The sequence below is a fragment of the Nerophis lumbriciformis genome, linkage group LG16 (assembly GCF_033978685.3).
Source record: "Nerophis lumbriciformis linkage group LG16, RoL_Nlum_v2.1, whole genome shotgun sequence".
NCBI classification, from domain to species: Eukaryota; Metazoa; Chordata; class Actinopteri; order Syngnathiformes; family Syngnathidae; genus Nerophis; species Nerophis lumbriciformis.
In genome coordinates this window covers 28,059,932-28,077,993 of record NC_084563.2, presented here as the reverse complement: position 1 = coordinate 28,077,993, position 18,062 = coordinate 28,059,932, and the positions used below count along the sequence as shown (strand labels likewise).

The 18,062-nt window shown below is 28.4% G+C and overlaps 1 protein-coding gene across 3 annotated transcripts in view; it reads left to right on the top strand.

Annotated features, from left to right (window-relative positions):
• hgsnat (heparan-alpha-glucosaminide N-acetyltransferase) overlaps window positions 1–18,062 on the top strand; it is a 74,582-nt gene that overhangs the window by 27,322 nt on the left and 29,198 nt on the right. For all 3 annotated transcript variants that reach the window (XM_061976906.2, XM_061976907.2, XM_061976908.1), the window contains 2 exons: window positions 933–1,003; window positions 1,698–1,810. In XM_061976906.2, coding sequence (XP_061832890.1) covers window positions 933–1,003; window positions 1,698–1,810 — 184 coding nt within the window. The remainder of the gene's footprint in view (window positions 1–932; window positions 1,004–1,697; window positions 1,811–18,062) is intronic.

Here is an 18,062-nt window from a genome sequence, read left to right as displayed (position 1 = left end):
TTGAAAGGCTTACAAAAAAACTACATTTGAATTGTAATTCCATGCTATTGACAGGACTATTAATTTTAATGAAGTTAGCTTACCATGTTTACAGTATGATAATTGTGATAGAAATGTGAATTTTAGGCACAGAATATTTTATACAATTGAACAAGGCAGTAGATTATACAAGCTTGGACAGAAAGTTAATAATGACACCAATTTTTTTTTAATGGAATTGTTTAGTACTGTTTTACCATTTGTTTACTGTAAAAAGTGTTTATACTGTTTATACTTTCAATTAACAAATTGAAGTCTTGTGAAAGGTTGACAGGATAACTGGCATTAACTGTCAAAATAATTTCAAACTATTGAAGTTAGCTTACAGAATAAACATGTCAATCAACCCATATGATTTTTGCTGTAATATTTTTGTTTTGAAAAGTCACTGTGACTGATAGAAAAGTGATGGTTTTAGCAACATTTTAACCTGTCTGAATGCTAATAATCATTTTGCGTCGGGGGGCGAAGCCTGAACCCCCCACCAGGACTTTGTCCTGGACCTACCGGGGCCTGCGGCCCCTGGACCCTGGCTACTAGGTTTTTCTGATTTCAAAAGTTGGCAGGTATGCTATTGCTATGTGCTATAATATTGTGTACTATTGCTATGTGCTATAATATTGTGTACTATTGCTATGTGCTATAATAGTGTGTACTATTGCTATGTGCTGTAATAGTGTGTACTATTGCTATGTGCTGTAATAGTGTGTACTATTGCTATGTGATATAATCTTGTGTACTATTGCTATGTGCTATAATATTGTGTACTATTGCTATGTGCTATAATATTGTGTACTATTGCTATGTGCTATAATATTGTGTACTATTGCTATGTGCTATAATATTGTGTACTATTGCTATGTGCTATAATATTGTGTATGATGACCACACAGGGAGTCATTTCAGCAGTTCTCACCAAGTGTTCCACAAACCAGGGATTCATTCCTGTCAATAAGAACTTGTGGTAAGTGCTGTCCTACACTAGTCAAAGTACTTTGTAGTATCTTTGCAGGTCTGTGTCCTACGTGACTACACTAGTCCAAGTACTTTGTAGTATTAGTGTGTACTCTTTGCAGGTCTGTGTCCTACGTGACTACACTAGTCAAAGTACTTTGTAGTATTAGTGTGTAACTCTTTGCAGGTCTGTGTCCTACGTGACTACACTAGTCAAAGTACTTTGTAGTATTAGTGTGTAACTCTTTGCAGGTCTGTGTCCTACGTGACTACACTAGTCAAAGTACTTTGTAGTATTAGTGTGTAACTCTTTGCAGGTCTGTGTCCTACGTGACTACACTAGTCCAAGTACTTTGTAGTATTAGTGTGTACTCTTTGCAGGTCTGTGTCCTACGTGACTACACTAGTCCAAGTACTTTGTAGTATTAGTGTGTAACTCTTTGCAGGTCTGTGTCCTACGTGACTACACTAGTCAAAGTACTTTGTAGTATTAGTGTGTAACTCTTTGCAGGTCTGTGTCCTACGTGACTACACTAGTCAAAGTACTTTGTAGTATTAGTGTGTAACTCTTTGCAGGTCTGTGTCCTACGTGACTACACTAGTCCAAGTACTTTGTAGTATTAGTGTGTACTCTTTGCAGGTCTGTGTCCTACGTGACTACACTAGTCAAAGTACTTTGTAGTATTAGTGTGTACTCTTTGCAGGTCTGTGTCCTACGTGACTACACTAGCCTGCTTTGCCTTTGTGCTGCTGTCGCTGCTCTACTACATGGTGGACGTGAAGAAGTGGTGGTCAGGAGCACCTTTCTGCTACCCTGGTGAGCATGACACATATACACTGTAGTTTATACACACATACATCTAGTTGTATATAAATATTGTAATTTATACACACATACATCTAGTTGTACATAAATACTGTAGTTTATACACACATACATCTAGTTGTACATAAACACTGTAGTTTATACACACATACATCTAGTTGTACATAAATACTGTAGTTTATACACATATGCATCTAGTTGTACATAAATACTGTAGTTTATACACACATACATCTAGTTGTACATAAATACTGTAGTTGATACACACATACATCTAGTTGTACATAAATACTGTAGTTTATACACACATACATCTAGTTGTACATAAACACTGTAGTTTATACACACATACATCTAGTTGTACATAAATACTGTAGTTTATACACACATACATCTAGTTGTACATAAATACTGTAGTTTATACACACATACATCTAGCTGTACATAAATACTGTAGTTTATACACACATACATCTAGTCGTACATAAACACTGGAGTTTATACACACATACATCTAGTTGTACATAAATACTGTAGTTTATACACACATACATCTAGTTGTACATAAATACTGTAGTTTATACACATATACATCTAGTTGTACATAAATATTGTAGTTTATACACACATACATCTAGTTGTACATAAACACTGGAGTTTATACACACATACATCTAGTTGTACATAAATACTGTAGTTTATACACACATACATCTAGTTGTACATAAATACTGTAGTTTATACACACATACATCTAGTTGTACATAAATACTGTAGTTTATACACACATACATCTAGTTGTACATAAATATTGTAGTTTATACACACATACATCTAGTTGTACATAAACACTGGAGTTTATACACACATACATCTAGTTGTACATAAATACTGTAGTTTATACACACATACATCTAGTTGTACATAAATACTGTAGTTTATACACATACATCTAGTTGTACATATACACTGTAGTTTATACACACATACATCTAGTTGTACATAAACACTGGAGTTTATACACACATACATCTAGTTGTACATAAATACTGTAGTTTATACACACATACATCTAGTTGTACATAAATACTGTAGTTTACACATACACTTCTAGTTGTACATGAATACTGTAGTTTATACACACATACATCTAGTTGTACATAAATACTGTAGTTTATACACATACACTTCTAGTTGTACATAAATACTGTAGTTTATACACACATACATCTAATCTAATTGTACATAAATACTGTAGTTTATACACACATACATCTATTTGTACATAAATACTGTAGTTTATACACATATACACTGTAGTTTATACACACATACATCTAGTTGTACATAAATACTGTAGTTTGTACACACATACATCTAGTTGTACATAAATACTGTAGTTTATACACACATACATCTAGTTGTACATAAATACTGTAGTTTATACACACATACATCTAGTTGTACATAAATACTGTAGTTTATACACACATACACTTCTAGTTGTACATGAATACTGTAGTTTATACACACATACATCTAGTTGTACATAAATACTGTAGTTTATACACATACACTTCTAGTTGTACATAAATACTGTAGTTTATACACACATACATCTAATCTAATTGTACATAAATACTGTAGTTTATACACACATACATCTATTTGTACATAAATACTGTAGTTTATACACATATACACTGTAGTTTATACACACATACATCTAGTTGTACATAAATACTGTAGTTTATACACACATACATCTAGTTGTACATAAATACTGTAGTTTATACACACATACATCTAGTTGTACATAAATACTGTAGTTTATACACACATACATCTAGTTGTACATAAATATTGTAGTTTATACACACATACATCTAGTTGTACATAAACACTGGAGTTTATACACACATACATCTAGTTGTACATAAATACTGTAGTTTATACACACATACATCTAGTTGTACATAAATACTGTAGTTTATACACATACATCTAGTTGTACATATACACTGTAGTTTATACACACATACATCTAGTTGTACATAAACACTGGAGTTTATACACACATACATCTAGTTGTACATAAATACTGTAGTTTATACACACATACATCTAGTTGTACATAAATACTGTAGTTTACACATACACTTCTAGTTGTACATGAATACTGTAGTTTATACACACATACATCTAGTTGTACATAAATACTGTAGTTTATACACATACACTTCTAGTTGTACATAAATACTGTAGTTTATACACACATACATCTAATCTAATTGTACATAAATACTGTAGTTTATACACACATACATCTATTTGTACATAAATACTGTAGTTTATACACATATACACTGTAGTTTATACACACATACATCTAGTTGTACATAAATACTGTAGTTTATACACACATACATCTAGTTGTACATAAATACTGTAGTTTATACACACATACATCTAGTTGTACATAAATACTGTAGTTTATACACACATACATCTAGTTGTACATAAATACTGTAGTTTATACACACATACACTTCTAGTTGTACATGAATACTGTAGTTTATACACACATACATCTAGTTGTACATAAATACTGTAGTTTATACACATACACTTCTAGTTGTACATAAATACTGTAGTTTATACACACATACATCTAATCTAATTGTACATAAATACTGTAGTTTATACACACATACATCTATTTGTACATAAATACTGTAGTTTATACACATATACACTGTAGTTTATACACACATACATCTAGTTGTACATAAATACTGTAGTTTATACACACATACATCTAGTTGTACATAAATACTGTAGTTTATACACACATACATCTAGTTGTACATAAATACTGTAGTTTATACACACATACATCTAGTTGTACATAAATACTGTAGTTTATACACACATACATCTAGTTGTACATAAAAACTGTAGTTTATACACATACATCTAGTTGTACATAAATACTGTAGTTTATACACATATACATCTAGTTGTACATAAATACTGTAGTATATACACATACATCTAGTTGTACATAAATAATGTAGTTTATGCACACATACATCTAGTTGTACATAAATACTGTAGTTTATACACACATACATCTAGTTGTACATAAATACTGTAGTTTATACACACATACATCTAGTTGTACATAAATACTGTAGTTTATACACATACATCTAGTTGTACATAAATACTGTAGTTTATACACATATACATCTAGTTGTACATAAATACTGTAGTTTATACACATATACATCTAGTTGTACATATACACTGTAGTTTATACACACATCTAGTTGTACATAAATACTGTAGTTTATACACATACATCTAGTTGTACATAAATACTGTAGTTTATACAAAAATACATCTAGTTGTACATAAATACTGTAGTTTATACACACATACATCTATTTGTACATAAATACTGTAGTTTATACACACATACATCTAGTTGTACATAAATACTGTAGTTTATACACACATACATCTAGTTGTACATAAATACTGTAGTTTATACACACATACATCTAGTTGTACATAAATACTGTAGTTTATACACACATACATCTAGTTGTACATAAATACTGTAGTTTATACACACATACATCTAGTTGTACATAAATATTGTAGTTTATACACACATACATCTAGTTGTACATAAACACTGTAGTTTATACACACATACATCTAGTTGTACATAAATACTGTAGTTTATACACACATACATCTAGTTGTACATAAATACTGTAGTTTATACACATACATCTAGTTGTACATATACACTGTAGTTTATACACACATACATCTAGTTGTACATAAACACTGGAGTTTATACACACATACATCTAGTTGTACATAAATACTGTAGTTTATACACACATACATCTAGTTGTACATAAATACTGTAGTTTACACATACACTTCTAGTTGTACATAAATACTGTAGTTTATACACACATACATCTAGTTGTACATAAATACTGTAGTTTATACACATACACTTCTAGTTGTACATAAATACTGTAGTTTATACACACATACATCTAGTTGTACATAAATACTGTAGTTTATACACACATACATCTATTTGTACATAAATACTGTAGTTTATACACATATACACTGTAGTTTATACACACACATACATCTAGTTGTACATAAATACTGTAGTTTATACACACATACATCTAGTTGTACATAAATACTGTAGTTTATACACACATACATCTACTTGTACATAAATACTGTAGTTTATACACACATACATCTAGTTGTACATCAATACTGTAGTTTATACACACATACATCTAGTTGTACATAAAAACTGTAGTTTACACACATACATCTAGTTGTACATAAATACTGTAGTTTATACACATATACATCTAGTTGTACATACATACTGTAGTATATACACATACATCTAGTTGTACATAAATAATGTAGTTTATGCACACATACATCTAGTTGTACATAAATACTGTAGTTTATACACACATACATCTAGTTGTACATAAATACTGTAGTTTATACACACATACATCTAGTTGTACATAAATACTGTAGTTTATACACATACATCTAGTTGTACATAAATACTGTAGTTTATACACATATACATCTAGTTGTACATAAATACTGTAGTTTATACACATATACATCTAGTTGTACATATACACTGTAGTTTATACACACATCTAGTTGTACATAAATACTGTAGTTTATACACATACATCTAGTTGTACATAAATACTGTAGTTTATACAAATATACATCTAGTTGTACATAAATACTGTAGTTTATACACACATACATCTATTTGTACATAAATACTGTAGTTTATACACATATACACTGTAGTTTATACACACATACATTTAGTTGTACATAAATACTGTAGTTTATACACACATACATCTAGTTGTACATAAATACCGTAGTTTATACACACATACATCTAGTTGTACATAAATACTGTAGTTTATACACACATACATCTAGTTGTACATAAATACTGTAGTTTGTACACACATACATCTAGTTGTACATAAATACTGTAGTTTATACACACATACATCTAGTTGTACATAAATACTGTAGTTTATACACATACATCTAGTTGTACATAAATACTGTAGTTTATACACACATACATCTAGTTGTACAAAAATACTGTAGTTTATACACACATACATCTAGTTGTACATAAATACTGTAGTTTATACACACATACATCTAGTTGTACATAAATACTGTAGTTTATACACACATACATCTAGTTGTACATAAATACTGTAGTTTATACACATACATCTAGTTGTACATAAATACTGTAGTTTATACACACATACATCTAGTTGTACATAAATACTGTAGTTTATACACACATGCATCTAGTTGTACATAAATACTGTAGTTTATACACACATCTAGTTGTACATAAATACTGTAGTTTATACACATACATCTAGTTGTACATAAATACTGTAGTTTATACAAATATACATCTAGTTGTACATAAATACTGTAGTTTATACACACATACATCTATTTGTACATAAATACTGTAGTTTATACACATATACATCTAGTTGTACATAAATATTGTAGTTTATACACACATACATCTAGTTGTACATAAACACTGGAGTTTATACACACATACATCTAGTTGTACATAAATACTGTAGTTTATACACACATACATCTAGTTGTACATAAATACTGTAGTTTATACACACATACATCTAGTTGTACATAAATACTGTAGTTTATACACACATACATCTAGTTGTACATAAATATTGTAGTTTATACACACATACATCTAGTTGTACATAAACACTGGAGTTTATACACACATACATCTAGTTGTACATAAATACTGTAGTTTATACACACATACATCTAGTTGTACATAAATACTGTAGTTTATACACACATACATCTAGCTGTACATAAATACTGTAGTTTATACACACATACATCTAGTTGTACATAAACACTGGAGTTTATACACACATACATCTAGTTGTACATAAATACTGGAGTTTATACACACATACATCTAGTTGTACATAAATACTGTAGTTTATACACATATACATCTAGTTGTACATAAATATTGTAGTTTATACACACATACATCTAGTTGTACATAAACACTGGAGTTTATACACACATACATCTAGTTGTACATAAATACTGTAGTTTATACACACATACATCTAGTTGTACATAAATACTGTAGTTTATACACACATACATCTAGTTGTACATAAATACTGTAGTTTATACACACATACATCTAGTTGTACATAAATATTGTAGTTTATACACACATACATCTAGTTGTACATAAACACTGGAGTTTATACACACATACATCTAGTTGTACATAAATACTGTAGTTTATACACACACATCTAGTTGTACATAAATACTGTAGTTTATACACATACATCTAGTTGTACATATACACTGTAGTTTATACACACATACATCTAGTTGTACATAAACACTGGAGTTTATACACACATACATCTAGTTGTACATAAATACTGTAGTTTATACACACATACATCTAGTTGTACATAAATACTGTAGTTTACACATACACTTCTAGTTGTACATGAATACTGTAGTTTATACACACATACATCTAGTTGTACATAAATACTGTAGTTTATACACATACACTTCTAGTTGTACATAAATACTGTAGTTTATACACACATACATCTAATCTAATTGTACATAAATACTGTAGTTTATACACACATACATCTATTTGTACATAAATACTGTAGTTTATACACATATACACTGTAGTTTATACACACATACATCTAGTTGTACATAAATACTGTAGTTTCTACACACATACATCTAGTTGTACATAAATACTGTAGTTTATACACACATACATCTAGTTGTACATAAATACTGTAGTTTATACACACATACATCTAGTTGTACATAAATACTGTAGTTTATACACACATACATCTAGTTGTACATAAAAACTGTAGTTTATACACATACATCTAGTTGTACATAAATACTGTAGTTTATACACATATACATCTAGTTGTACATAAATACTGTAGTATATACACATACACCTAGTTGTACATAAATAATGTAGTTTATGCACACATACATCTAGTTGTACATAAATACTGTAGTTTATACACACATACATCTAGTTGTACATAAATACTGTAGTTTATACACACATACATCTAGTTGTACATAAATACTGTAGTTTATACACATACATCTAGTTGTACATAAATACTGTAGTTTATACACATACATCTAGTTGTACATAAATACTGTAGTTTATACACATATACATCTAGTTGTACATATACACTGTAGTTTATACACACATCTAGTTGTACATAAATACTGTAGTTTATACACATACATCTAGTTGTACATAAATACTGTAGTTTATACAAATATACATCTAATTGTACATAAATACTGTAGTTTATACACACATACATCTATTTGTACATAAATACTGTAGTTTATACACATATACACTGTAGTTTATACACACATACATCTAGTTGTACATAAATACTGTAGTTTATAAACACATGCATCTAGTTGTACATAACCACTGTAGTTTATACACACATACATCTAGTTGTACATAAATACTGTAGTTTATACACACATACATCTAGTTGTACATAAATACTGTAGTTTATACACACATACATCTAGTTGTACATAAATACTGTAGTTTATACACACATACATCTAGTTGTACATAAATACTGTAGTTTATACACACATACATCTAGTTGTACATAAATATTGTAGTTTATACACACATACATCTAGTTGTACATAAACACTGGAGTTTATACACACATACATCTAGTTGTACATAAATACTGTAGTTTATACACACATACATGTAGTTGTACATAAATACTGTAGTTTATACACATACATCTAGTTGTACATATACACTGTAGTTTATACACACATACATCTAGTTGTACATAAACACTGGAGTTTATACACACATACATCTAGTTGTACATAAATACTGTAGTTTATACACACATACATCTAGTTGTACATAAATACTGTAGTTTACACATACACTTCTAGTTGTACATAAATACTGTAGTTTATACACACATACATCTAGTTGTACATAAATACTGTAGTTTATACACATACACTTCTAGTTGTACATAAATACTGTAGTTTATACACACATACATCTAGTTGTACATAAATACTGTAGTTTATACACACATCTATTTGTACATAAATACTGTAGTTTATACACATATACACTGTAGTTTATACACACATACATCTAGTTGTACATAAATACTGTAGTTTATACACACATACATCTAGTTGTACATAAATACTGTAGTTTATACACACATACATCTAGTTGTACATAAATACTGTAGTTTATACACACATACATCTAGTTGTACATCAATACTGTAGTTTATACACACATACATCTAGTTGTACATAAAAACTGTAGTTCATACACATACATCTAGTTGTACATAAATACTGTAGTTTATACACATATACATCTAGTTGTACATACATACTGTAGTATATACACATACATCTAGTTGTACATAAATAATGTAGTTTATGCACACATACATCTAGTTGTACATAAATACTGTAGTTTATACACACATACATCTAGTTGTACATAAATACTGTAGTTTATACACACATACATCTAGTTGTACATAAATACTGTAGTTTATACACATACATCTAGTTGTACATAAATACTGTAGTTTATACACATATACATCTAGTTGTACATAAATACTGTAGTTTATACACATATACATCTAGTTGTACATATACACTGTAGTTTATACACACATCTAGTTGTACATAAATACTGTAGTTTATACACATACATCTAGTTGTACATAAATACTGTAGTTTATACAAATATACATCTAGTTGTACATAAATACTGTAGTTTATACACACATACATCTATTTGTACATAAATACTGTAGTTTATACACATATACACTGTAGTTTATACACACATACATTTAGTTGTACATAAATACTGTAGTTTATACACACATACATCTAGTTGTACATAAATACTGTAGTTTATACACACATACATCTAGTTGTACATAAATACTGTAGTTTATACACACATACATCTAGTTGTACATAAATACTGTAGTTTGTACACACATACATCTAGTTGTACATAAATACTGTAGTTTATACACACATACATCTAGTTGTACATAAATACTGTAGTTTATACACATACATCTAGTTGTACATAAATACTGTAGTTTATACACACATACATCTAGTTGTACATAAATACTGTAGTTTATACACACATACATCTAGTTGTACATAAATACTGTAGTTTATACACACATACATCTAGTTGTACATAAATACTGTAGTTTATACACACATACATCTAGTTGTACATAAATACTGTAGTTTATACACATACATCTAGTTGTACATAAATACTGTAGTTTATACACACATACATCTAGTTGTACATAAATACTGTAGTTTATACACACATACATCTAGTTGTACATAAATACTGTAGTTTATACACACATCTAGTTGTACATAAATACTGTAGTTTATACACATACATCTAGTTGTACATAAATACTGTAGTTTATACAAATATACATCTAGTTGTACATAAATACTGTAGTTTATACACACATACATCTATTTGTACATAAATACTGTAGTTTATACACATATACATCTAGTTGTACATAAATATTGTAGTTTATACACACATACATCTAGTTGTACATAAACACTGGAGTTTATACACACATACATCTAGTTGTACATAAATACTGTAGTTTATACACACATACATCTAGTTGTACATAAATACTGTAGTTTATACACACATACATCTAGTTGTACATAAATATTGTAGTTTATACACACATACATGTAGTTGTACATAAACACTGGAGTTTATACACACATACATCTAGTTGTACATAAATACTGTAGTTTATACACACATACATCTAGTTGTACATAAATACTATAGTTTATACACATATACATCTAGTTGTACATATACACTGTAGTTTATACACACATACATCTAGTTGTACATAAACACTGGAGTTTATACACACATACATCTAGTTGTACATAAATACTGTAGTTTACACATACACTTCTAGTTGTACATAAATACTGTAGTTTATACACACATACATCTAGTTGTACATAAATACTGTAGTTTATACACATACACTTCTAGTTGTACATAAATACTGTAGTTTATACACACATACATCTAGTTGTACATAAATACTGTAGTTTATACACACATACATCTATTTGTACATAAATACTGTAGTTTATACACATATACACTGTAGTTTATACACACATACATCTAGTTGTACATAAATACTGTAGTTTATACACACATACATCTAGTTGTACATAAATACTGTAGTTTATACACACATACATCTAGTTGTACATAAATACTGTAGTTTATACACACATACATCTAGTTGTACATAAATACTGTAGTTTATACACACACATACATCTAGTTGTACATAAAAACTACTGTAGTTTATACACATACATCTAGTTGTACATAAATACTGTAGTTTATACACATATACATCTAGTTGTACATATACACTGTAGTTTATACACACATTTAGTTGTACATAAATACTGTAGTTTATACACATACATCTTGTTGTACATAAATACTGTAGTTTATACAAATATACATCTAGTTGTACATAAATACTGTAGTTTATACACACACATCTATTTGTACATAAATACTGTAGTTTATACACATATACACTGTAGTTTATACACACATGCATCTAGTTGTACATAAATACTGTAGTTTATACACACATACATCTAGTTGTACATAAATACTGTAGTTTATACACACATTCATCTAGTTGTACATAAATACTGTAGTTTATACACACATACATCTAGTTGTACATAAATACTGTAGTTTATACACACATACATCTAGTTGTACATAAATATTGTAGTTTATACACACATACATCTAGTTGTACATAAACACTGGAGTTTATACACACATACATCTAGTTGTACATAAACACTGGAGTTTATACACACATACATCTAGTTGTACATAAATACTGGAGTTTATACACACATACATCTAGTTGTACATAAATACTGTAGTTTATACACATATACATCTAGTTGTACATATACACTGTAGTTTATACACACATACATCTAGTTGTACATAAATACTGTAGTTTATACACACATACATCTAGTTGTACATAAATACTGTAGTTTACACATACACTTCTAGTTGTACATAAATACTGTAGTTTATACACACATACATCTAGTTGTACATAAATACTGTAGTTTATACACATACACTTCTAGTTGTACATAAATACTGTAGTTTATACACACATACATCTAGTTGTACATAAATACTGTAGTTTATACACACATACATCTATTTGTACATAAATACTGTAGTTTATACACATATGCACTGTAGTTTATACACACATACATCTAGTTGTACATAAATGCTGTAGTTTATACACACATACATCTAGTTGTACATAAATACTGTAGTTTATACACACATACATCTAGTTGTACATAAATACTGTAGTTTATACACACATACATATAGTTGTACATAAAAACTGTAGTTTATACACATACATCTAGTTTTACATAAATACTGTAGTTTATACACATACATCTAGTTGTACATAAATACTGTAGTATATACACATACATCTAGTTGTACATAAATAATGTAGTTTATGCACACATACATCTAGTTGTACATAAATACTGTAGTTTATACACACATACATCTAGTTGTACATAAATACTGTAGTTTATACACACATACATCTAGTTGTACATAAATACTGTAGTTTATACACATACATCTAGTTGTACATAAATACTGTAGTTTATACACATATACATCTAGTTGTACATAAATACTGTAGTTTATACACATATACATCTAGTTGTACATATACACTGTAGTTTATACACACATCTAGTTGTACATAAATACTGTAGTTTATACACATACATCTAGTTGTACATAAATACTGTAGTTTATACAAATATACATCTAGTTGTACATAAATACTGTAGTTTATACACACATACATCTATTTGTACATAAATACTGTAGTTTATACACATATACACTGTAGTTTATACACACATACATCTAGTTGTACATAAATACTGTAGTTTATACACACATACATCTAGTTGTACATAAATACTGTAGTTTATACAAACATAAATCTAGTTGTACATAAATACTGTAGTTTATACACACATACATCTAGTTGTACATAAATACTGTAGTTTATACACATACATCTAGTTGTACATAAATACTGTAGTTTATACACACATACATCTAGTTGTACATAAATACTGTAGTTTATACACACATACATCTAGTTGTACATAAATACTGTAGTTTATACACACATACATCTAGTTGTACATAAATACTGTAGTTTATACACACATACATCTAGTTGTACATAAATACTGTAGTTTATACACATACATCTAGTTGTACATAAATACTGTAGTTTATACACACAAACATCTAGTTGTACATAAATACTGTAGTTTATACACACATACATCTAGTTGTACATAAATACTGTAGTTTATACACACATCTAGTTGTACATAAATACTGTAGTTTATACACATACATCTAGTTGTACATAAATACTGTAGTTTATACAAATATACATCTAGTTGTACATAAATACTGTAGTTTATACACACATACATCTATTTGTACATAAATACTGTAGTTTATACACATATACACTGTAGTTTATACACACATACATCTAGTTGTACATACATACTGTAGTTTATACACACATCTAGTTGTACATAAATACTGTAGTTTATACACACATACATCTAGTTGTACATAAATACTGTAGTTTATACACACATACATCTAGTTGTACATAAATACTGTAGTTTATACACATACATCTAGTTGTACATAAATACTGTAGTTTATACACACATACATCTAGTTGTACATAAATACTGTAGTTTATACACACATACATCTAGTTGTACATAAATACTGTAGTTTATACACATATACACTGTAGTTTATACACACATACATTTAGTTGTACATAAATACTGTAGTTTATACACACATACATCTAGTTGTACATAAATACTGTAGTTTATACACACATACATTTAGTTGTACATAAATACTGTAGTTTATACACACATACATCTAGTTGTACATAAATACTGTAGTTTATACACACATACATCTAGTTGTACATAAATACTGTAGTTTATACACACATACATCTAGTTGTACATAAATACTGTAGTTTATACACATATACACTGTAGTTTATACACACATACATCTAGTTGTACATAAATACTATAGTTTATACACACATACATCTAGTTGTACATAAATACTGTAGTTTATACACACATACATCTAGTTGTACATAAATACTGTAGTTTATACACACATCTAGTTGTACATAAATACTGTAGTTTATACACATACATCTAGTTGTACATAAATACTGTAGTTTATACAAATATACATCTAGTTGTACATAAATACTGTAGTTTATACACACATACATCTATTTGTACATAAATACTGTAGTTTATACACATATACATCTAGTTGTACATAAATATTGTAGTTTATACACACATACATCTAGTTGTACATAAATACTGTAGTTTATACACACATACATCTAGTTGTACATAAATACTGTAGTTTATACACACATACATCTAGTTGTACATAAATACTGTAGTTTATACACACATACATCTAGTTGTACATAAATATTGTAGTTTATACACACATACATCTAGTTGTACATAAACACTGGAGTTTATACACACATACATCTAGTTGTACATAAATACTGTAGTTTATACACACATACATCTAGTTGTACATAAATACTATAGTTTATACACATATACATCTAGTTGTACATATACACTGTAGTTTATACACACACATCTAGTTGTACATAAACACTGTAGTTTATACACACATACATCTAGTTGTACATAAATACTGTAGTTTATACACACATACATCTAGTTGTACATAAATACTGTAGTTTACACATACACTTCTAGTTGTACATAAATACTGTAGTTTATACACACATACATCTAGTTGTACAGAAATACTGTAGTTTATACACATACACTTCTAGTTGTACATAAATACTGTAGTTTATACACACATACATCTAGTTGTACATAAATACTGTAGTTTATACACACATACATCTATTTGTACATAAATACTGTAGTTTATACACATATACACTGTAGTTTATACACACATACATCTAGTTGTACATAAATACTGTAGTTTATACACACATACATCTAGTTGTACATAAATACTGTAGTTTATACACACATACATCTAGTTGTACATAAATACTGTAGTTTATACACACATACATCTAGTTGTACATAAATACTGTAGTTTATACACACATACATCTAGTTGTACATAAATACTGTAGTTTATACACACACACATACATCTAGTTGTACATAAAAACTACTGTAGTTTATACACATACATCTAGTTGTACATAAATACTGTAGTTTATACACATATACATCTAGTTGTACATATACACTGTAGTTTATACACACATTTAGTTGTACATAAATACTGTAGTTTATACACATACATCTTGTTGTACATAAATACTGTAGTTTATACAAATATACATCTAGTTGTACATAAATACTGTAGTTTATACACACACATCTATTTGTACATAAATACTGTAGTTTATACACATATACACTGTAGTTTATACACACATGCATCTAGTTGTACATAAATACTGTAGTTTATACACACATACATCTAGTTGTACATAAATACTGTAGTTTATACACACATTCATCTAGTTGTACATAAATACTGTAGTTTATACACACATACATCTAGTTGTACATAAATACTGTAGTTTATACACACATACATCTAGTTGTACATAAATATTGTAGTTTATACACACATACATCTAGTTGTACATAAACACTGGAGTTTATACACACATACATCTAGTTGTACATAAACACTGGAGTTTATACACACATACATCTAGTTGTACATAAATACTGTAGTTTATACACACATACATCTAGTTGTACATAAATACTGTAGTTTATACACATATACATCTAGTTGTACATATACACTGTAGTTTATACACACATACATCTAGTTGTACATAAATACTGTAGTTTATACACACATACATCTAGTTGTACATAAATACTGTAGTTTACACATACACTTCTAGTTGTACATAAATACTGTAGTTTATACACACATACATCTAGTTGTACAGAAATACTGTAGTTTATACACATACACTTCTAGTTGTACATAAATACTGTAGTTTATACACACATACATCTAGTTGTACATAAATACTGTAGTTTATACACACATACATCTATTTGTACATAAATACTGTAGTTTATACACATATGCACTGTAGTTTATACACACATACATCTAGTTGTACATAAATACTGTAGTTTATACACACATACATCTAGTTGTACATAAATACTGTAGTTTATACACACATACATCTAGTTGTACATAAATACTGTAGTTTATACACACATACATATAGTTGTACATAAAAACTGTAGTTTATACACATACATCTAGTTGTACATAAATACTGTAGTTTATACACATACATCTAGTTGTACATAAATACTGTAGTATATACACATACATCTAGTTGTACATAAATAATGTAGTTTATGCACACATACATCTAGTTGTACATAAATACTGTAGTTTATACACACATACATCTAGTTGTACATAAATACTGTAGTTTATACACACATACATCTAGTTGTACATAAATACTGTAGTTTATACACATACATCTAGTTGTACATAAATACTGTAGTTTATACACATATACATCTAGTTGTACATAAATACTGTAGTTTATACACATATACATCTAGTTGTACATATACACTGTAGTTTATACACACATCTAGTTGTACATAAATACTG